The sequence below is a fragment of the Salvelinus sp. IW2-2015 genome, linkage group LG8 (genome assembly GCF_002910315.2).
Source record: "Salvelinus sp. IW2-2015 linkage group LG8, ASM291031v2, whole genome shotgun sequence".
NCBI lineage: Eukaryota > Metazoa > Chordata > Actinopteri > Salmoniformes > Salmonidae > Salvelinus > Salvelinus sp. IW2-2015.
In genome coordinates this window covers 50165524-50189179 of record NC_036848.1, presented here as the reverse complement: position 1 = coordinate 50189179, position 23656 = coordinate 50165524, and the positions used below count along the sequence as shown (strand labels likewise).

Here is a 23656-nt window from a genome sequence, read left to right as displayed (position 1 = left end):
AGGACTGGCAAAAAGTGCTCTTCACTGACGAGTCGCGGTTTTGTCTTACCATGGGGGATGGTCGGATTTGCGTTTATCATCGAAGGAATGAGCGTTACATCGAGGCCTGTACTCTGGAGCGGGATTGATTTGGAGGTGGAGGGTCCGTCGTGGTCTGGGGCGGTGTGTCACAGCATCATCAGACTGAGCTTGTTGTCATTGCAGGCAATCTCAACGCTCTGCGTTGCAGGGAAGACGACATCCTCCCTCATGTCAGGATGACCCTCCAGCATGACAATGCCACCAGCCATACTGCTCGTTCTGTGTGATATCCTGCAAGACAGGAATGTCATGTTCTGCCATGGCCAGCGAAGAGCCCGGATCTCAATCCCATTGAGCACTTTTGGGACCTGTTGGATCGGCGGGTGAGGGGCTAGGGCCATTCCCCCTAGAAATGGCCAGGATCTTGCAGGTGCTTTGGTGGAAGAGTGGGGTAACATCTCACAGCAAGAACTGGCAAATCTGGTGCAGTCCATAATGCAGCTGTTGTACACCAGATACTGACTGTTACTTTTGATTTTGACCCCCCCCCTTTGTTCAGGGACACATTATTCAGTTTCTGTTAGTCACATGTCTGTGGAACTTGTTCCGTTTATGTCTGTTGTTGAATCTTATGTTCATACAAATATTTATGTGTTAAGTATGTTACGATTGCTGAAAATAAACGCTGTTGACAGTGAAAGGGCATTTCTTTTTTTGCTGAGTTTACTACTATTATCACTACTATAACCACTATTGTTTCTATTGCTATCACTACTACTATTATCACCACTACTGGTACTACTACGATCACTAGTACTACTACTATCACCACTATTATTATTATACTATCACCACTACTACCACTATTGTTTATTCTACTAGTATCATCACTACTAGTAGCGCCACTACTACTATCAGCACTACCATTACAACTACTATTAGCACTATCACTACTTCTGGTACTACTACTATTACTATCACCACTACTACTACTACAACCACTATTGTTTCTATTACTATTATCACTACTAGTAGCACTATCACAATTACTAATACTAGCACTACTACTATTGTTACTATCATTACTACTATTACTATGATCACCACTACTACTACTCCTATCACACTACTGCTAGCATCACTACTAATAGCACTACCACTACTACAACCACTACTATTATTACTACTACTTCGACTACCACTGGTATTACTACTACTACTAGCATCATTACTACAACCACTACTATTATTACTACGATCACCACCACCACTATTAGTGTGAATGCTTCGGGGAAGTATACATCCATTGTTTTACAGGTATTCAAGGTTGTTTACATATGTCTTGAGACTGCATGTCCTCTTTTCTCTCACACTGTCTCGCTTTTTCTGTCTCCCTCTTCAATCCTCTGTCCCTCCCAAACTCTGTTTTGTATGTAGGCTATGATGATTATGATTTCTCATCAAAATATCTAAACCCTGTGCATTTGCCTGCAGTTAAGCAGAAACTTCTGTGTTTTGAAAAATCTCAAGCCTTCTCCCCTCTCCCACCATGCAGAGGCCGTGGCACGAGTACGAGCACAACTTTCAGATCATGTACAAGGTGGGTATGGGCCACAAGCCCCCCATCCCAGAGAAGCTGTCCACAGAGGGGAAGGATTTCCTGGGTCACTGTCTGGAGAGCGAGCCCAAACAACGCTGGACTGCCAGTACACTGCTAGACCACCCATTCGTCAAGGTCAGAAACATTACATACTTCATTACAAAAGAACATTGGACGTAGAGGTACTATAATGTGTACTAGATTGGCAAAACATGCATAAACAGTCACATGGTAGTCTAGATTAAATGTGAAAAGGGGAATTTGGAGATCACATGTGAAGACTAAGCTACAGCTCATTTCTGTTGTCTTTCATTCCTAGGTTTGCACAGATGAAGAGTGAGTGAGGGGGAACGAACCCTGTGGCTGTCACGTTTACAAACTATAGCACTACTGTACATGATGTTGGCCAGAGACTGGACACAGCCAGATAGAGGGGCTTTGGACACAAGAGGGACTTGTGAACATAGGAAACAGGAAGTGATAACTGCAGGCACATGGAGCTAAACTGAGGAACTCTTATGACATCATTTAAGATGGATCACCTGGGTCGTGTTCATTAGCCACCTGTTCAATTAGAACAGCTTGTTTTAGTTTTGTCTTAGAATTTTTTTGGGGCTACGTTGTGTCCTAATGAACATGACCCTGTAGTCGAGTGACAGGTCTTGCATTTTCTGGAAGGGGATAGAGGGGAATGTATTGCATTGTACATACTATAATAATAGGATTGGTTCATTGGATCCTTCCTTGTATAAACAATATTGTAAAGCTTGAGTAATAAAAATAGCCACATCTTGTTCTCACTGGTGAAGATCAGGGAAGACATTTTAAAGAAATGGGGGAAAAATAACAACGCTATGTCACTTTTTTTTTTTAACTGTTCCCCCTTTCAGTGAATGTACTAGGGGACAAGTAAGGGACAGTTAAGCGATCTTAGATCGATATCTGGGTCTCGTTCAGTAGACAAACGTTGTGGAACATTGCAGCTAGAAATGTCGAGGCATGTTTGTTCTACAATGTTGTGCCCTTCTGAACTTGCCCCAGGTTTGGTCCAGGCAGATATTGTCTTGCCTTTCCTCATTGCACAGAAGCAGGGGATGCTGCATCTGTAAGAAACTATTTCCACGCAAACATGCAAATTAACTCAAAGACTGTGGGGAGTCCAGGAAGGAAAGAAACAATTTATTTTAGGGGATTTGTTTTAAAATATATATTTTTTTGCCTTGCTAAGGAGAGGATTCCATTGGTAACATGTGGGGCTTAAGCCTATTGTGCATCCCAAATGGCACCCTATTCTCTATATAGTGCACTACTTTTATGGTCCTGGTCAATATTAGTGCACTATATAAGGAAGAGTGTGCCATTTGGGTGCAGGGGATGTGGGCGGGGTTCTATAGGTTTCAGGCATGGATTGATGGTCTGTTGGACAGCTGGCGCATATCCAACCAATGAGAGAAGACAAAGTTGCACGCTCACTCCCTGCTGCTGAACACACACACATACATTCTGGTCCTCTGCTGCTCTTTGTGTTTGCTATGTACAAACAATATTAATAAATCTTTTTTTAAGAAATGTGTGTCATGACCTAAAGTTAGATTCATCAAACATGGCATAGTAATGTTGAAACAGGATCTTTAAAATAGAAGGGATTGCACATCAATCTAAAGTGATCTCTGGTGTTTTTTACAGCTTTCATTCTTTGGTCTTTATTACAGAAAAAATGTGATGCATGCAAATAAACATTGTCCATTCACATATCAAATCACAACTAATAAAAGTGCATTTAACAAAGTCACAACAGTGCCAATTTTAGTCACACATCTTGAACAACAAAGATGCTGGATGCATGCCCTGCACGTATCTGTGCTTTGTATAGGTTCAGTACATTCCCATGTATCGGCAAGATGAAGACGTCACATTAGACTGCCATTAGCAGACAGGTGTGCCCTCAAGACTTAAGCACCAGTCAACCCTGTTTGAATTTACTTCAATGCTATCCCTGACCAGTTACCAAGTATTTCTTGGAATTAATTTAACTGTTTGAGGTGAACTGTGCTGTAGTTATCAGATTAGTAATGTGAGTGACGCTCTGGTGCTAGCAAGAAATCAATCTTGCAATTGTAAATTGAACTTGGTTGAAGTTTTAAAGGTCATCCCCTCATTTGTTGTTCAGTGGGACCCCATAGCTGGAGCTTCTCTTAACCTCAGTCTGTCCAATCATCCAGCGCCCACCGACTGACACTGAGAATAGAAAGGAAAGCGACTTGAACATACTGTATGCTGAGGGTCATGTTACAGCATCCAGTAGATGTTTGTCAATGGAATTATTAGTGAGATAAGGGCTAGTACCAATGCAGTTAGACATGCTCATGACAAGGCATAAAATATAATTTACTACTTTCCAAGCTCTTGATCAGTATCAGACTTGGTTGCTGCCTTTCAAAGATTAGATGGTTAATAATGGCTAAGTTTAGGGAGAAGGTACAAATAAGTACACCTTGGGATCAATTCAATCCGTAGCGCGGAACATCTATTGTAGTGCAAGTTAAAGGCAATGTGACTGCATTCAAGGTAAACACTACATATGATGGTTCAACCGTAAATTACCTTTAAATGTCAATCGCACTACAATGCAGATCTCCCGCGGCACAGATTGAATCGAGACCCTTATCGCCAAAGTTATCCTGGTTGGTGACTTTTGCAACACATTTGGCTCGGGGGCCACTAGTTGATCAAATATATCAATGACACACACCTGCAGCGCAGAAAGCAACTGTGGCCAGGATGCTGAGAATAGACCCAGAGTTGACCAGCTGGACCAGGAGGAGGCAGAGGGGGTATAGAAGAAGGCAGGTCCAGCCCAGCCAGTTGATCAGGGCCCAGGGTCTGCATGGCGGGGTAACTTTGGGGCCTGGGAAACACCCTGTCTGGCTGTAGTCCTCCTGGAACTTGTCCTGGAACAACGATACATGACCACATCAATTATCTTACAAACAGGAGCATAGACAACTGGCTTCACAGCCATGACCATAAAAAAGTGGGAAGGGAGGGGTGTTTTTTATGAACTGTATGTCTCTGATCTTGTCTATATCATGTATTTTTGTAGTGGATCTCTTAACACAGTGCAATTAAGTATGAGGTACTATCTAATTTCATCTAACCAGGGCAATTTTACATCAGTTACTGTACAAATGGGTCAGATTCATGAAAGTGTTTGGTGCAATGTTTGTGAATTAAACATTGGGGACAGAACAACGTTAAGAGTAGGTATGGACATTAAGATATTGTAAATGAAGAGAGTTTTAGCTTTGTCCTTGGCGCTTACTGTCCTCCAAAGATCTGGCTGCTCAAAAATAAAGCTCCCCTTTCATTCCACTTCATCTCTCTCCCTCCTTCCTGGATGAATAGAAGTCTTTGAGGTCTACAAAGGAAATACTGTACTGATCTAAAAGGAGACATGTAGGCCTGTCACCACTATCCATAAAGGTTGACTACCTACTCACACTAGAACCAGGACATAAACTGTCTTAGTTCCAATAGTCTTGTTTAATAGGAACTTCTTGTTCTTGTAGAATGATCACAAGCATTCAATGCAGACAACTTCAGTGGCAACCTGTTCAATGCATGAGTACTGTGAATAGGACTATAGCTGCGTTTACAAAGTCAGACCAATTCTGATCTTTTGTCCAATTATTGGTCTTTTGACAAATCAGATCAGATCATTCGCCCATAATTGGGCAAAAGATCATAATTGAGCTGCCTGTGTAAACAGGTAACAATTCCCTGTACAATGTACTGTACTATTGGAAACTCACTCAGTTCCAACTGCTAACTCCTCAACAGGACTGAGAATGTCTGTACGTAGTACAGGTCTGTGAATAACAGACAAAGCACCATCTAATCTTATCCATTTGGGCTGGGCATCGTTAAAGACGCATGACACTATAATAATCAAATATATCAAATCAAAATGAATCTAACAGGGGCCAAAGGGCCATTTTACATCAGTTAATGTACTGTATATATGGGTCGGATTGTGCAAGTGATCGAAGAAAGTGTTTGGTGTAATGTTTGAATTAAACATTGGCGACAAAACAAAGTTATAATTTAAGGGTGAAGAGTAGGTACTGACATGAAGATAAAGTATAAATTAAGAGAGTTTAACTTGTCCTTTGTGTTGTATCCCTTAATGAACAAATAGATGCAAACTGCACCTTGTACAAATACTTAGTTAGTAAATTTGTCCCATAGTGAATTGTAATCCCTCTCCCCAATAAGAACACCTTTTCCTGGTAGAGTTTATGAAGCCAGGCAGAACACTCGGCCTCATCCTCTGGTATGGACTCCAGTGGGATTCTCCTAGAGACAGAAATGTAGAAGGAAACATTTCTTTTAGCTGTCCAATTCAAAATAACTTTATGGTCCAGTACAAACAAAACAGTCTAATAAGACAATATATGGGCCTTGAGATCAGTGAGTTGTGCCTCTAACCATTGGCTCTTCCAGGTCCCACTCATAGCACTTGCCCAACTTGCGATAGAAAATGCAGGTTTAAAATTAATTCATATTATCCATACCTTACATATAAATCTGGATGATACTTTTCCCCATTGAGAACCCCCAACAAGGTTGGAGTTTCGTTGTTTCTGAAATTTAATGTACAACAGTACACCGCAGCAACTAAAGGGGTAACAGAGAAAAACAAAAAGTTGAATGGCACCGGTCTTCATCCAAAATATTAAAAAATAATACTTAGATATTCACTCATGAGCAGGGTTGTACGGAAGAGTATTAACCTAGTCTGTTGCACAACTGAATGCATTCAACCGAAATGTGTTATCCGCATTTAACCTAACCCCTCTGAATCAGAGAGGTGCGGGGGGCTACCTTAATCAATGTCCACATCATCGGCACCCAGGGAGCAGCTGTTGCTGAGGGTTAACTGCCTTGTTCGAGGGCAGAACATCAGATGTTCACACCTTGCTGGCTCTGGGACTCAAACCAGCGACCTTTCGGTTACTGGCCCAATTCTCTTAACCGGAGGACTACCTGCCGCTCCCATATTAGGGCCAAGTGAAGAGAGAAAAAAATAGCTTGTGGTGGTAATTGCACGGATAGTTCTTCAAATAAGTAGCAATATTTCGAGAATAAAGTGGCGATAATTAGAGAATAAAGTGGCAATATTTAAAGAATAAAGCCAATATTTTTTTTAATAAAGTTGACATTTTGAGAATAATATTGCAGTTATATTTCAAGATTATAGTAGTAGATTAGTGGGGGATTACAGTAGTAGATTATAGTGGGGGATTACAGTAGTAGATTATAGTAGGGGATTATAGTAGTGGATTACAGTAGGGGATTACAGTAGGGGATTACAGTGGGGGTCAGTGGGGGGTTACAGTGGGGGTAGGGTTACAGTGGGGGGTTACAGTGGGGGGTATAGTGGGGGGTTATAGTGGGGGGTTATAAGTGGGGGGTTATAGTGGGGGGATTACAGTAGTAGATTATAGTAGGGGATTATAGTAGGGGATTATAGTGGGGGATTACAGTAGGGGATTATAGTAGTAGATTATAGTGGGAGATTATGGTAGGGGATTTGGTTAACTGCATGTCTGCCTTGCTCCATGTTGCTGTGCACGCCACCGTGGCACAACCTCTTCCAGGTCCTAATATTTATAATAATGTGGTTATTATGTTCTAAAAGAGCAAGGATTTCCTTGTTACTAAAGGCAATTCTAAAGTATAGTTTCACCAGTCATCTCAGGCATTTCAACGGTGGTGCGCACAGCAACAGGGAGCCAGGAAGGCATGCAGTTAATAACCAAATACAACTACGACTTTATTCTTGAAATATTGCCCCTTTATTCTCAAAATATTGCTCCTTTCTATTTAAAATATTGCCACTTTATTTACAAAATTGTATTTTGAATATTCCCGAAAATGTATTTAAACGTATATTAAATTTAAACGAAAGTATTTAAAGTTTTTAAAATACTATCTGTGCAAACCAGTACCACCACCCATCACTTATTTATTTTTCCTCTTCACTTGGCCCTAATACTCCTCTGTAGTGTTGGGTAGGTTACTTTCTAAATTTAATCCATTACAGATACTAGTTACCTGTTCAAAATTACAATCAGTAACAATCTGATTACTTTCAGTTACTTTTGGACTACTTTCCCCTTACGAGGCATTCAAAGAAGACAAAAAGGATCCATCAAATGCTTTTGGTGTGTCATCATAGTGGTCTCTGACTTGTGGTCAGACTCACTCAGGTGGAACAAACTTAAACTTGCACCTTTTTTAAATGCTGAATTGAATATTATTGAGAAAACAGAAAGTTGTCAATTCATTTTTTCACAAACATCCTTTCGGAATTTAAAAGTAATCCAAGAAGTACGTTTTTTTTTTAAAGTATCTGATTACAATATTTTTGTTAGAACCCTAACAGATTACAGTTTTTATGTAATCAGATTACATGTAATTAGTCACTCCTCAACCCTGCTCATGAGTCTGACGTGTAGCGTTTGGTCATTCTGGAGCTCTACAGGGTTCCGCACCTGTCCCCCTGAGGTTCTGGACGGCAACCCAGAAACCCTTGGTCCTGGGCAGGAGGTGGTGTTTGAGTTTGGGCAGGCTTTTCTTCTCTGCCACCTCCATACTGACCCGATGCTTCTCCTCTGTGAAGCGTGTTCCCTCACAGTGGAGCAAGAACTGGCACACAATTAGAGATTCGCTGTAGCATCAAAACTGTGTTTAGATTTACCAACGAACCTGCATGCTCATGTTTACAAGGTGAGTATCATTATATTCTCACATTGTTATCCCTCCTAGACTCGTGACATACTATTGATTGTGTCAATCAATGCAATCTTTTAGATGAACAACCAAACTGCATACTCATGTTAGTTGTGAAGAAAGCTGGAATAAGGAATTTAAAAAGACGTCACATCCTCTCATGAACTATACATGTCTTAATCAACTTTGGACTATTAAGTGTCATTACTGATTGACTGATTGATTAATTACTTTACTAGTTGATTGGTTGATTGATGGCTCACCCAGAAGTTCTCAGGGTAATCCCGTAGGTTCTGAAGACTCTGGACAAAGTTCCTCTTATCCTCCTCCCACTTCCTCTTAATAAACACCATCTCCAGGAAGTACCACATCCAGCCAATCACAGGCAGGTACGACAACTCTTTCTTGGCTAAACATTTGGAGGCCTGGAAAGGGAAAGATTGTTAATGTGTTTGAGTACAGAGGGCATCAAAGAACTTCAGAAAATCTGGGTCTTTTCTCAAGCAATTCCTTGCTTCCCACCTTCCTCACCTCCTTCTCAACAGTATTGGAGGAGAAGGTCCAAGGAGAGAAGGAGGCAAGGAGAGAGAATGCAAGGAATCTGAGATCGATTAATAGAGAAAGCGCCCTGTTCTCTTACCCCAAGTACCCCGAATCGGTCACAGAAGGTCCAGCCACACAGAAAGTCTATTTCAAAGTTGTGGTTGAGGACGACGATGGCATTCTCTTTACCGTAGAGTCGGTAGTTCTCTGGGTCTGTGTAGAGCGTGACTTCAGTGCCAGACCACCACTCTAAGAGAGCCACAGACTCTGGGGAATACGCATAGCATAACAGAGAAAAGTGTAATAATATACCACTGTCAGCAGGTACAGAAACTTTGCATTTCAGTTATTGCACAATGTTAGAGAGAGCATAGCCCTCCTGCAGCATCAGTGCACTTAAAGGGGCAATCTGCAATTGGTACATACTTTTTTTGACTTTTAAATGGGTGATATATACCCATTGATTCTTGAAGAATATAACTTAGAAATACCTCGAGCTTAGTTCAACTGTCGATCCCCACCAAAATATATGCTTTTTTTACTCTGTTGTTTGTAAACAATGCAATTGGAAACAAACACTGTATATCCTCAAAAGATGGTTGAAACTAAAATTTTGATTTCACGGATGGTCATGAACTGCCATCCCTCAGCTTTTTACCAAAACAATGGCGGGGTGGCCACTTTGTTTTTGTTTGAACTGCAGATTGTATTGGTGGCGTACACATATTTTGCAGGTGTAACAAAATGTATAGCTCCAAGCTATACAAATAAATAAAGAGAGTTGCACACGCAATATATAAACTCCCAGTAATTTATTAGGTAAATCACTAATGTTTCCACATCACTGTCCCTTCTTCAGGGTAATGTCATGAATGCTTGAACCAGATTGTGTAGACAACTAGTGACAATAGTGAGGGGTGTCATAATTAACGGAATTAGAATGAATTGAGTGAAACTGTTAAAAAAAAATAGTTTGTCATATTGAATATATTAGGCTAGTGTTACCATATGACACAATTTAATTTCTGTAGATAATATTAGCATCAACATACATTATTGTTTAATTCAGTTTCACATTTTATATTTAAGTTTCCTATTTCATAAAAGAAAATGTTAGATGTAATCTTTTGATTCAACCATAATGCATAATAAGCATCATCAACTGGGGGAACATTTTGGGAGTATGCTGATAAGCTGTAGAAAGAATATAACCATTTATAAGACTTATTCAAAGAGATAATTGTGGCCTGAGATCAGTGAATATTCTACAAATAGGGGTAAATGTTTTTAGACAGGATATTCAGTAAGCCTCCCTTTGTAGTAGTAGGATCTCAATGTTACCTCCTCTCCTTGGTAGAACAACATGCTCAATGCCTGTGTATTTGAGGGAGGAGATAGGATGGTTAGCTTCAACAAAGTGAGCTGCTACTGGATAGTCAATGTTCTCACACCTGATTGAGCTGCGGTGTCCAACTATGCTCTGTTTTAATTGTATTTTTGTTTGTCCTACGTAGGCTTCCTCACATGAACAGGTGATGAGATAGATTTTCCCTTAGTCTTGCATGTGATGATACCCCTTACAGGGATTTTTCGACCTGTATGTGGGTGTCTGAAGAAGGATGTTTTTATAGTGCTATTGCACTGTGCGCATGAGCCACATTTGTAGTTCCCATTTGGAATGGGTGTCAAGAGTAAGATGGCGCCGAAGAGGATGGCTGACGTTTTACATGCCCATAACCAAGTGCTATTTTATTTGTTTTTTTGCGTTGTTTGTAACGTTTTTTTTTTTTTTACTTATTTTGTACATAATGTTGCTGCTACCGTCTCTTATGGCCAAAAATAACTTCTGGACATCAGAACTGGGATTACTCACTACTAACTGGAAGAAGCTTTTTCCTTTAACGAGTCCGATGAGAAAGAGAGACTGCTCTCCCGGGAACAGGCCCAGATCCCCGTCATTTGCGTGAAGAAAAGATGAAGGAAAAGAGGACACAGAGGACACAGATCAGGCTGCCTTTTGAGAATCCGTAGGCGAGCGAGTAAACTCCCACTGCCATCAATTCTACTTGATAACATGCAATCGTTGGAAAATAAAATGGATGACCACAATTACGATTATCCTACCAACGGGACATTAAGAACTGTAATATCTTATGTTTCACAGAGTCGTGGCTAAACGACGACACGGATAATATAGAGCTAGAGGGATTTTCAATGCACCTGCAGAACAGAGAAGCTACATCTGGTAAGACAAGGGGTGGGGGTGTGTGTCTTTTTGTCAATAACAGCTGGTGCGCAATGTCTAATATTAAAGAAGTCTCAATGTATTGCTCGCCTGAGGTAGAGTACTGTAGCTGTAGACCACACTATCTACCAAGAGAGTTCTCATCTATATTATTCGTAGCCGTCTATTTACCACCACAGACCGATGCTTGCAATAAGACCGCACTCAACCAACTCTGTAAGGCCATAAGCAAACAAGAAAATGCTGACCCAGAAGCGGCGCTCTTAGTGGCCGGGGACTTTAATGCAGGCAAACTTAAATAAGTTTTACAAAAATGTTACCAGCATGTCACATGCAACCAGAGAAAAACCACCTTTACTCCACACACAGAGATGCATACAAAGCTCTCCCCTGCCCTCCATTTGGCAAATCTGACCATAATTCTATCCTCCTGATTCCTGCTTACAAGCAAAAACTAAAGCAGGAAGTACTAGTGACTCGCTCAATACTGAAGTGGTCAGATGACGCGAATGCTACGCTACAGGACTGTTTTGCTAGCACAGACTGGAATATGTTCCGGGATTCATTCGATGGCATTGAGGAGTATATCACCTCAGTCATCGGCCTCATCAATAACTGCATCGACGACATCATCCCCACTGTGACCGTACGTAGATATCCCAACCAGAAGCCATGGATTACAGGCAACATCCGCATCGAGCTAAAGGCTAGAGCTGCCGCTTTCAAGGAGCGGGACACTAATCCGGACGCCTATAAGAAATCCTGCTATGCCCTCAGATGAACCATCAAACAAGCAAAGCATCAATACAGGATTAAGATTGAATCCTACTACACCGGCTCTGATGCTCGTCGGATGTGGCAGGGCTTGAAAACTATTACGGACTACAAAGGGAAAGCCAGTTGCGAGCTGCCCAGTGATGCGAGCCTACCAGACTAGCTAAATGCCTTTTATGCTCGCTTGAGCCAAGCAACACTGAAGCATGCACGAGAGCACCAGCTGTTCTGGATGACTGTGTGATAATGCTCTTGGTAGCCAATGTGAGCAAGACTTTAAACAGGTCAACATTCACAAAGCCGTGGGGCCAAATGGATTACAGGATGTGTACTCAAAGTATGCGTAGATCAACTGGCAAGTGTCTTCACTGACATTTTCAAACTCTCCCTGACTGAGTATGTAATACCTACATGTTTCAAGCAGACCACCATAGTCCCTGTGCCCAAGGAAGCGAAGGTAACCTGCCTCAATGATTACCGCCCCATAGCACTGACGTCGGTAGCCATGAAGTACTTTGAAAGGCTGGTCAGGGCTCACATCAACAGCATCCTCCCGGATACCCTAGACCCACTTCGCATACCGCCCCAACAGATCCACAGATGATGCAATCGCACTCCACACTAGCCTTTCCCACCTGGACAAAAGGAACACCTATGTGAGAATGCTGTTCATTGACTACAGCTCAGTGTTCAATACCATAGTGCCCACAAAGCTCATCACTAAGCTAAGGACCATGGGACTGAACACCTCCCTCTGCAACTGGATCCTGAACTTCCTGATGGGCCACCCCCAGGTAGTGAGGGTAGGCAACAACACGTCTACCACGCTGATCCTCAACACTGGGGCCCCACAGGGGTGTGTATGTAATCCCCTCCTGTACTCCCTGTTCACCCACGACTGCGTGGCCAAACACGACTCCAACACCATCATTAAGTTTGCTTAATGATGTTTGCTTAACAGTGGTAGGCCTAATCACCGACAACGATGAGACAGCCTATAAGGAGGTCAGAGAACTGACAGTTTGGTGCCAGGACAACAACCTCTCCCTCAACGTGAGCAAGACAAAGGAGCTGATTGGGGACTACAGGAAACATCAACGAAGCTGTAGTGGAGCAGGTCGAAGGTTTCAAGTTCCGTGGTGTCCACGTCACCAACGATCTATCATGGTCCAAACACACCAAGACAGTCGCAAAGAGGGCACAACAAAACCTTTTCCCCCCCCTCAGGAGACTGAAAAGATTTGGCAAAAGTTATATAGCTTCCAGAGCTATTCTATGTTCTATAGCATCCTGACCGGTTGCATCACCACCTGGTATGGCAACTGCTCGGCATCTGACAGTAAGGTGCTATAGAGGGTAGTGCATATGGCCCAGTATATCAGTGGGGCCAAGCTTCCTGCAATCCAGGACCTATATAATAGGTGGTGTCAGAGGAAAGCCCATAAAATTGTCAGCGACTCCAGTCACCCAAGTCATAGACTGTTTTCTCTGCTACCGCATGGCAAGCTGTACCGGAGCGCCAAGCCTAAGACTAAAAGGCTCCATAACAGCTTCTACCCCCAAGCCATAATTCTGCAAATAATAAAATGGCCACCGGACTATTACATTGACCCCTGCTACTTGTTGTTTATTATCTATGCATAGTCACTTCACTCCAACCTACATGTACAAATTATCTCTAACCTGTATCCCCGCACACTAACTCGGTATATAGCCTCGTTATTGTTGTTATTGTGTTACTTTTTATTATTGTGTTACTTTAGTTTATTTGGTAAATATTTTCTTAACTCTTCTTGAACTGCACTTTTTGTTAAGGGCTTGTAAGTAAGCATTTCACAGTAAGGTCTACACTTGTTGTATTCGGAAGATGTAACAAATAAAGTTTGATTTGATTTGAGTGTCTGAGTGGGCTCAGGGGCAGGTCAGATCTCACCAAGCTATCTCCAATATAGCAACCACACCTATAGACCACCAGTGGGGATCCTTGAAGAGGAGTGCAATTTTTTTGTCTGATTGCAGAATATGCCAGTGCTTTTTCAGGATTGCGTTCATTTTCTCCGAACCCCTTGGTGTACTTAGTGCAAAAGACGGTTGCGTTGTTTTTCTTCTTTGGTTGAGTTTAGTAATTCCTCTCTTGGTTTTTGAGATATTTTCATCTGTCATTTTTTTAGCATTGCTGTCAAAATCTGACTGGTGGCCACAGATTTGTTTAACCCTGAATAACTGGCTATATGGTAGACCATTCTTGAGGGGAAGGGGATGCATACTATTCGCACATAGCAGGGTATTGCGGTCTGTGGGCTTTGTGTATAAGTCTGTGTGTAATGCATCAGTCCAGGTAATTTATTTTTCTCTCATCAGTCTGCAATAATAGTGAAGACATCAAAACAGAAACTGGTTACCAACGTAATTCGAGCAGCAAAACTAAACGTTTTGTCATACCTGTGGTATCAGAATTCATGGCTCATACCACCCAGTTATTAAAGTGATCAGTGTTCAATGACTACATAGGGCAGCAGTCTCTAAGGTGCAGGGTATTGTATTGGGTGGTAGCCAGCTAGGAACAGTGACTAAGTTGAGGGCAGGGTACTGGGCAGGGGTCGGCTAGAGGTGACTATTTTACAGTCTGATGGCCTGGAGATAGAAGCTGACTTTTCAGACTCCAAATTTCTTCACCCTGCTGAGGTTGAAGAGGCGCTTTTGCGCCTTCTCACCACACTGTCTGTGTGGATGCACCATTTCAGGTTGTCAGTGACGTGCACACAGAGGAACTTGAAGCATTCCACCCTCTCCCCGTCAATGTGGATGGGGGCGTGCTCCCTCTGCTGCCTGCTGAAGTCAACGATCAGCTCCTTCATTTTGTTGACGTTAAGGGAGAGGTTATTTTCCTGGCACCACTCCGCCAGGGCCCTCACCTCCTCCCTGTAGGCGGTCTTGTTGTTGTTGGTAATCAGACCTACCACTGTTGTTTCGTCAGCAAACTTGATGATGGAGTTGGAGATGTGCATGGCCATGCAGTCATGGATTAACAGGGTGTACAGAAGGGTGCTGAGCACGTACCCTTGTGGGACCCACGTGTTGAGGAACAGTGTGTTTTTGTCGGTCAGGAAGTCCAGGACCCAGTTGCACAAGCTGGGGTTCAGATCCAGGGCCTCGAGCTTAATGATGAGCTAGGAGGGCACTATGGTGTTGAAGGCTGAGCTGAAGTCGATGAACAGCTTTCTTACATACGTAGGTATTCCTCTTATCCAGATGGGATAGGGCAGTGTACATCTGTGGATCTGTTGGGGCGGTATGCAAATTATAAATTGTAGTGTGGTCTAGGGTGCCGGATAAGGTGGAGGTGACTAGCCTGTCAAAACACTTCATGATGACAGAAGTGAGTGCCACTGAGCGATAGTCATTTAGTTCAGTTACTTTCGCTCTCTTGAGTATAGGAACAATGGTGGACATATTGAAGCAAGTGGGGACGACAGACTGGGATAGGAAGATATTGAATATGTCCGTAAACAATCCAGACAGCTGGTCTGCACATGCTCTGAGGACGCGGCTTGGGATGCCGTCTGGGCCGGCAGCCTTGCAATGTTTAACACGCTTAAATGTCTTACTCACGTCGGCCACGGAGAACGAGAGCTCACTGTCCTCGTTAGCGGTGGTGGCCCACTTCCGCAGCTCCGTTGTTTCCTCGAAGAGGGCAAAGGTGTTTAGTTTGTCCGGGAGACGTCAGTGTCTAACGTGGCTGGCTTTCCCTTTATAATCTGTGATTGTCTGGGGTTCCTGCCACATACCTCGTGTCTGAGCCTGAGATTGCCCCTTTAAATCAGTGAAGTGAAACAATAGGGAAAGAGAGCGATATTCGGTTTGTATTTCAGGCCAAGAGAAGGCCTGCAGTGAAGTAAAGAACAGTAGAATAGATCCTACTCACGGCTGGTGAGGGAGTATCCCAGTTTACAGTTGATCCTCCTGGCCAGCTGCTTGTTGATTGGCCAGAGGGGCAGAGTGCAGATCTGTAATAGGTTGATCAGGAGACCGCTGACAAAGAACCCATAGCAGATGACCAGATGACACAAGAACTGGCCCTTCAACCACTGTATCAGACCCATCTAGAGGAGAGGAGTGGGGAAAGGAAGAGGAAAGGGGGATACCTAGTCAGTTGTACACCTGAATGCATTCAGGGGAGGGGAGCAGGGAGGGAAGAGGAGAGGGGAGGTATTTGGTATTTTATTAGGATCCCCATTATCTGTTGCAAAAGCAGCAGCTACTCTTCCTGGGTTCCACACGAAACATGACATAATATAGAACATTAATAGACAAGAACAGCTAAAGGAAAGAACAGCATTATTTTACAAGGCACACGTAGCCTACATATCAATACATACACACAAACTACCTAGATCGAACAGGGGAGAGGCGTGCCGCGAGGTGTTGCTTTATCTGTTTTTTGAAACCAGGTTTGCAGTTCACTTGAGCAATGAGATGGAACTGAGTTCCATGCAATAATGGCTCTATATAATACTGTACGCTTTCTTGAATTTGTTCTGGATTTGGGGACTGTGAACAGACACCTGGTGGCATGTCTGGTGGGGTAAGTGTGTGTGTGTCAGAGCTGTGTGTATGTTGACTATGAAAACAATTTGACATTTTCCACACATTAATGTTTCTTATAAAAAGAAGAAGTGATGCAGTCAGTCTCTCTGTTCTGGGCCAGCTGCAGCTTAACTAGGTCTTTCCTTGCAGCACTCGACCACACGATTGGACAATAATCAAGATAAGACAAAACTAGAACCTGCAGAACTTGCTTTGTGGAGTGTGGTGTCAAAAAAGCAGAGCATCTCTTTATTACGGACAGACCTCTCATCTTTACAACCATTGAATCTATATGTTTTGACCATGACAGTTTACAATCTAAGGTAACGCCAAGTAATTTAGTCTCCTCAACTTGTTCAATAGCCACACCATTCATTACCAGATTCAAATGAGGTCTTGAACTTTGGAAATGATTTGTACCAAATACAATGCTCTTAGTTTTAGAGATGTTCAGGACCAGTTTATTACTGGCCACCCATTCCAAAACAGACTGCAACTCTTTGTTAAGGGTTTCAGTGACTTCATTAGCTGTGGTTGCTGATGCGTGCTCCCATCACTGGGAGCTCAGCCCCAGTGATGTAGTGGGCCGTACGCACTACTCCCCTCTGTAGTACCTTGCGGCCGGATGCCGAGCAGTTGCCATACCAAGCGATGGTGCAGACAGTCAAGATGCTCTCAATGGTGCAGCTGTAGAACATTTTGAGGATCTGAGGGCCCATGCCAAATCTTTTTGTTTCAGCCTCCTGAGGGAGAAGAGGCGTTGTTATGCCCTCTTCACGACTGTTGGTGTGTTTGGACCATGATAGGGCTTTTATTTTAATTTAATTTATTGGTTATTTTACCAGGTAAGTTGACTGAGAACACGTTCTCATTTACAGCAACGACCTGGGGAATAGTTACAGGGGAGAGGAGGGGGATGAATGAGCCAATCGTAAACTGGGGAATATTAGGTGACCGTGATGGTTTGAGGGCCAGATTGGGAATTTAGCCAGGACACCGGGGTTAACACCCCTACTCTTACGATAAGTGCCACGGGATCTTTAATGACCTCAGAGTCAGGACACCCGTTTAACGTCCCATCCAAAAGACGGCACCCTACACAAGGTAGTGTCCCTAATCACTGCCCTGGGGCATTGTGATATTTAGTGGCCTCCCGAGTGGTGCAACGGTCTAAGGCACTGCATCTCAGTGCTAGAGGCGTCACTACAGACCTGGTTCGATTCCAGGCTGTATCACAACCAGCCGTGATTGGGCGGCGTACAATTGGCCCAGCGTTGTCCGGATTAGGGCTTGGCCGTCATTGTAAATAAGAATTTGTTCTTAACTGACTTGCCTAGTTAAATAAAGGTTAAATAAAAATTAATAAAATAGGTGATGTAGACACCCTGGAACTTCAATCTCTCAACCGTCTCTACTACCTCAATGTGAATGGGGGCATGCTCAGCCCTCTGTTTCCTGTAGTCCACGATCAGCTCCTTTGTCAAGCTGACGTTACCATTTAACCTAACTCCTAAACTTAACCCTAACCCCTAGCCTAGCAAACAAAAGTGGTGATGGACATCCACAACTAAATACATACCCCACAAAACTTAACATATCATACTAAATGGAGTGTTTCGGATTTACGTACAGAATAATAATAAATGCCAGGTTGAACAGACAAGTCTCAAGGATACACATCAATGAGATAGTGTAACTTCCAGTCATCAGTATAGATCACCCTTGCTCAACTACTATGCATGCATAGCTTGCATGTATTTACATCCTGTGCACATGCTTCAGGTGACAGAAATCTGAATGCACTACCAGAGTTTTGAAAAGTCTGTTTAATAATACTTAGGCCTACCTGTGGATATGTTGTCTCAAATTCCCAGAGGTAGGAGAACCAACCACCCAGACAACCGGTTGAGTAAGTTCAAATGTTATTTTATTCACAGTATTTAGTCTCACTGGCCACTTCAAATAGTTGAAGTTCAATATTTCAGAAAGTGAATTACAAAAGCTAGTCACTGGATGGTTAATGGGGCAAAGGTCACCCCATCCTCGCTCCACAACAGTTGGCAGAGTTGTGTTATCCTGACCCTGACTGACACAGTGAAGCGCTCACTGCCCTCCAAAGAGCTGTCTGTTAAAAAATAAAGCTCCTTTTATTCCACTTCTTGATCTCTCTCCCTTCCTCCATCTTGGCTGAATAGAAGTCATTGAGGTCTACTAAAGAAAGACTGTACTGATCTAAAAGGAGACATGTAGGCCTGTCACCACAATCCATAAAGGTCCAGTGGCAGATTTGCCATCTGGCAATTCTGGCAAATGCCTGATGGGCTGGACCATTTTTTTGTTGGGTGGGCTGCTTGAAATTGACACACAAAAAATATGATTTTATCTAAAAGTAAAAGAATGAAAAAAGGTGACATGGCCGGAAGCTCATTATAAAAACAATGTAATTGTGCAATTTCTCTGTTATACAAATTTCTCTGTTACAGCCTTTGGCTGATCAGTGGGCAACGACCTGCCCCCTATCAAGATGGGCCGGCCTGGTTTTCTGATGAGCTGAGGTCACGCAAACTCACATTCAAAGTCAAACGCGACATCAGCAAAGAGACCTGCTCCATGTCTGTCATCAGTTAGACAGCTAAGATCATGTATATTAAAACATGGAAATGGTGCCTATAAATGTAGAAAGAGCATATTTTAAATTGTTACCTCACTTAAAAGTTCCTATTGATCCTAAAACCATGATTTGGTCAAATAGTAAAGTGCGTTGTCCTGCTGATTCCTGTAATCAAAGAGACTGCCCTGCCCCTGTGCCCTTACTGGAGCCTGCTGCTGGAATAAGTGAGCCACTCTCCTCGCCCTCCATGCACTCAAGAGAAAAATGTGTTCTGGTTGTAGGCTATAACATTTCAAAATGCAAATGCGCGAAAAACACAGCTTTGGAACTGATATTGGCACAAAATTACAGTTAACAAAAATGTACTCTTAATCCAGTATAAACAAATGTATAGAATGTAATATACAAGAGACAACAATCCCAAAGTCTACAGCAAAACGGCAGAGTCATATCTTAAGTGTAAAACTATTAATGACTCAATAATTCATGCCTTCTGGGAGTGCTATAAAGTCCAAAAGTCATGGGCAGAGTTAGAAAACTGTCTTTTTACAATGTAAATGTACTTTTAATCCGTCTATCTGCATATTTCAAGACATGGCTAATGGGGGTGCAGTGAGATACACAAAGGGTTGGACAATATTGTTTTCAACACTTATATTGAAGAAGCTATTACTTAAATACTGGAAGCCAAATGATACTCCAAACTTAAGAGAATAGAATAATCATATTCTCTATTATTTAAATATTGAATCTAATAATAATCTTTCTTCAGACAAAAACAACATGACACATTTTGAAATCATATGGGGAAGAGTCTTAGAACTATTAGAAACATTGGGTGTGGATACAGTGGGAACATGTGGGTCTGAGCAAGTGTGATGTCATTAATGTTTGTGGAAATGTATGTCATGTTAAGTTGTTCATGTTTTTTGTCCATGTATCTTTTTTGTTTGTTGTAAAAAAAAAAAAAAAGAAGCAAGTTAGAGGTAGTTTCTTGAGCCAATTCTAACTAGCATTAGCACAATGACTGGAAGTCTATGGGTATCTGCTAGCATGCTATGGTAAGTTGTTTATTGTTTTTGTATATATCCTGTATGGTTTGTTAGTTTTTTTAAAACAGGTCTTAGACAGGAGGGTCTCGGCTTTCTATTAGATATCATTTGTATTTCTCAACTCTCAATATTCAGCTCAATAGCAACTATTTTACAACCAAGATATTTGATATGGAGCTTGGCGATATGGAGCTTGGAGATATGGAGCTTGGAGATATGGAGCTTGGAGATATGGAGCTTGGAGATATGGAGCTTGGAGATATGGAGATATGGAGCTTGGAGATATGGAGCTTGGAGATATGGAGCTTGGAGATATGGAGCTTGGAGATATGGAGCTTTGCGTGCGCATCAGCCATTGTGAGGTCACAGGCCTATATGTATCAAATAGAATTTGATTTGTTCTAGTGTTCAAAACCTGGTATTTTCACACAACTCTATGGTAAATAATGCAAGCGACTTCAATTAGTAATTCATCTGAAGAGGGGAGAGAAAGAAACACCAGCCGATACACATCGAATACATTACATAGTATGGAGAATCAACACTCAAAGCTACAGCTTCATACTACTTATTAAACATAGAGAACTGATACTGTATACTGGTTGTTGGGGTGGGATTGGCATGGGATGTGGGTGGTCCGTGGGTGGACCATTTTGACCATTTTTTATTTATTCCTCATGTCTTACTCATTGGTAGGAAGAAGTTTGGTTCAAATGGGATGTTGAGTACTATATTTATTGAATATTATCTGAATCCTATAAATTAAAATGACCAATTTGGGTGCAATCAAATAGATTCATCTCTCAGAGATCAAATTATATTTCAACAAAACAATGTTTCAGAAATGCTAATCGTACCTGTTAGTAACTACAGAAACGACGTCAGAGCTATCTGAGATAGTGGGTGTTGAAATCCTATTTCTTGTGCTGTTTGAGGTGGAACAACTCTAATCTTATCTAACTGTCTTCCATCAGCCAACTTCCCAACAGGACTGGGCACAACTCTAGGCAGACAACTGTGCTGGCAGGTACACATTGTCTGACTGGCTATCTGATAATTATACCATGCTGATGACACACCCTGCTAGGTTACACCATGGGAACTACTACAGTGTACCAAGAGCTGACTGGCCTGGCTGGCCCTACCTGACTGCACCACAATACAATACAATCTAGTATGGAGGAATTTACCTCAGGGGAATGCTGTTGTCAAACCTCACCTATGCTTTTGAGGAAGTATCAGGACGGGAGAGGAAAATCGTTTTTCATTCTCATTCTAAGCAAATGCATCACATGACATCTTCTTATTCCAAATAGCACTTGGTTTCTATCTGAAGTGCTCAATGAAAGGCATTACATAAGAGCAAAATGATTTAGAAAAAATATGATTTCAAACTATAGCCAACATAATTTGAGTCTCCCCAACAAGTTATTTTTGGTTATGATAACACTAAGTTAATATAGTTCAAAATCACAAAGCTTTTTTCATTGATTGAAATCTAACAAACTAGGTTTAAATTTATAATCAATATTCTTACCAAGGAACTATATGTATACTAGTTGTAGTATACAAAAAATAAGAAAATACAGGAGTAACCTAATAATAAGACAGTGTGAAAAAAACATACGTTTAGATTACATGAATAAAAGTGTGTTACCTACCTTGCCCCAGGCTTTGGTTCTTTTGTGGCGATAACGCGGCCCAGACACTGCCGGTGTGGTGAGATAACTCGATCAGTTGGAACACGGCGTTACGAGCGCTCATTTCAAAGAGTGCTCCGTAAGCCACGCCCCAGTGGTTAGAGCTGGGCATGTTGCACTGGGATACGTTTTAATACTAAAAAAGACTCTCAATTTACAATGGGTCCGCTTTTGTTCTGTGTAGCCTAGTTATGCTAATATATTTCAGACCAGTGTATTGCAGTTCATTTCGTTATAGACATATTAAGTCAAATATATTTGAGTAGTAAACAGGGAAACGACTCCCAGACAGTTCCCAATTGAACATACCAGAGGGGCGTATCATTTACTAGGCTACCTCAATTATTGGGTTCAGCTGGTTTCCATGGTTCTTGGTTATTTACCAGGTAACAATAAGTGAAAACGAAACAAGGACTGAATCAATAGACTCCTTAATTTTCTCAACTAGACACTGAAATAAATTGTTTCTTTGAAATGCTGGCTGCCATGGTTAACACAAACACAGGACATTGAATGCTACCTGAATTGACTCAGAAAAGTAACATAAGTAGGTCTACAGTATCACAGCGAGGTTTAACAGGTGTGTGTTAGATTATCCAGTGTCCACAGCAACACTATTGATTATCATCTACCCCTATGATCTTAGCCATGCTCTAACTAACCCTTCTGGAGGGTCTGAAGCACTTAGACTGCAACTGAGGACACCCTGGTCTGACACCTGGATGGGCCTGGCCCACCTGGCTCCCCTCTACCTGCCTGTTGCTGCCCCTACTGGCTCTTTCTCTACTTCTCCATCTGACCATAGCTTCTTGAATGTATGCTTTTATACAGTCTGTGTCTCCGTATTACAGCAAGTCAAATAAAGATTAGCGCAAATAGGAACTGTGACTTCTCTCGTCAATGATTTGCTATGGCTGAAGTATTTTGTCAGTTATACGTTATACGGTACCAAGGCCAGATGATGCTGAATGGCAACAACACCACACACAACTGCAATACAACAAATTCATCTCATTGGTACATGACTCTTCAGTCTGTTGAATATTACATCAATGAAAATATTGATTTCTTGGCTGAATGAAGGTTTTATTAAACCTTCAAAAGGGACACACGTACACAATAAAGGACATTTATAAAGTCATTGACAGGAAAAGTAATTTACTACATCAATTATAGTCACAGCATCTCATCTTCATTTGATTAACTGGAATGAGATGGAGAAATTATTTCCAAAAGGCAGGGTGTGGCTCAACAGGCAGAATACCTTTCAAATGGCACCTTATTCCTCACAACTAATGCACTACATTTGACCAGAGCCTTATGGGCAAATAATTGACACAAGTTGTTGCGGTAGTAAGTAAGACAATGGATACAGAGCCGCATAGGTTAATTATGGACTATAAAGTAATGGGCAGGTAGATGGGAGCCAGGTGAGATTGGGCAGGGCAAGTCCAGGTGTCATTCCAGGGTGTCCTCAGTCACGTTCCAAGAGCCTCAGGCCCTCCAGGAAGGAAAGGTTAGTGAGAGCATGACTAAGACCATAGTACACCACATGCACTGTGGACACTGGATAATCTGACTAACACACACACACCTGTTTGACCCGCTGTGATACTGTGGGACTACTTACACTACATGGACAAATGTATGTGGATGTAACAGTATAACTTTATGGCGTCCCCTCGCCTCGCCCCGGCGCCAACCAGGGACCCTCTGCACACATCAACA

The 23656-nt window shown here is 42.1% G+C and overlaps 2 protein-coding genes across 5 annotated transcripts in view; one reads left to right on the top strand and one right to left on the bottom strand.

The window, feature by feature from the left end:
• map3k4 (mitogen-activated protein kinase kinase kinase 4) overlaps positions 1-3190 on the top strand; it is a 101023-nt gene extending 97833 nt beyond the window's left edge. For both annotated transcript variants that reach the window (XM_070444978.1, XM_023993605.3), the window contains 2 exons: positions 1577-1756; positions 1941-3190. In XM_070444978.1, the coding sequence (XP_070301079.1) occupies positions 1577-1756; positions 1941-1961 (201 nt within the window). In that variant the 3' untranslated portion in view covers positions 1962-3190. The remainder of the gene's footprint in view (positions 1-1576; positions 1757-1940) is intronic.
• agpat4 (1-acylglycerol-3-phosphate O-acyltransferase 4 (lysophosphatidic acid acyltransferase, delta)) lies at positions 2824-22798 on the bottom strand. 3 transcript variants are annotated; one of them, XM_023993607.2, is made up of 9 exons: positions 21890-21978; positions 15904-16081; positions 9057-9226; positions 8680-8841; positions 8179-8332; positions 6196-6298; positions 5902-5977; positions 4374-4572; positions 2824-3859 (listed from the first exon to the last, which is right to left on the bottom strand). In XM_023993607.2, exons 2-9 carry the CDS (start codon positions 16079-16081, stop codon positions 3777-3779), a joined length of 1125 nt encoding a protein of 374 aa, XP_023849375.1. In that variant the 5' UTR covers positions 21890-21978; the 3' UTR covers positions 2824-3776. The 3 variants fall into 3 exon arrangements, with proteins under 3 accessions (XP_023849375.1, XP_070301080.1, XP_023849376.1); XM_070444979.1 differs by having other exon boundaries at positions 15904-16139; positions 21890-21967; XM_023993608.3 differs by lacking the exon at positions 15904-16081 and having other exon boundaries at positions 21890-22798.
• Positions 22799-23656: the final 858 nt, after the last annotated feature.

What these genes read in the sequence shown, in the direction of transcription:
- agpat4 (XM_023993607.2), bottom strand. Translation starts at nt 16,081, where the DNA reads ATGGGTCTGATACAGTGGTTGAAGGGCCAGTTCTTGTGTCATCTGGTC. An exon ending in ACCGATTCGGGGTACTTGGG is followed by an intron (nt 8,842 to 9,056) that starts GTAAGAGAACAG and finishes TTCCCTTTCCAG; the next exon opens with GCCTCCAAATGTTTAGCCAA. An exon ending in AGTTGCTTTCTGCGCTGCAG is followed by an intron (nt 3,860 to 4,373) that starts GTGTGTGTCATT and finishes TTCTATTCTCAG; the next exon opens with TGTCAGTCGGTGGGCGCTGG.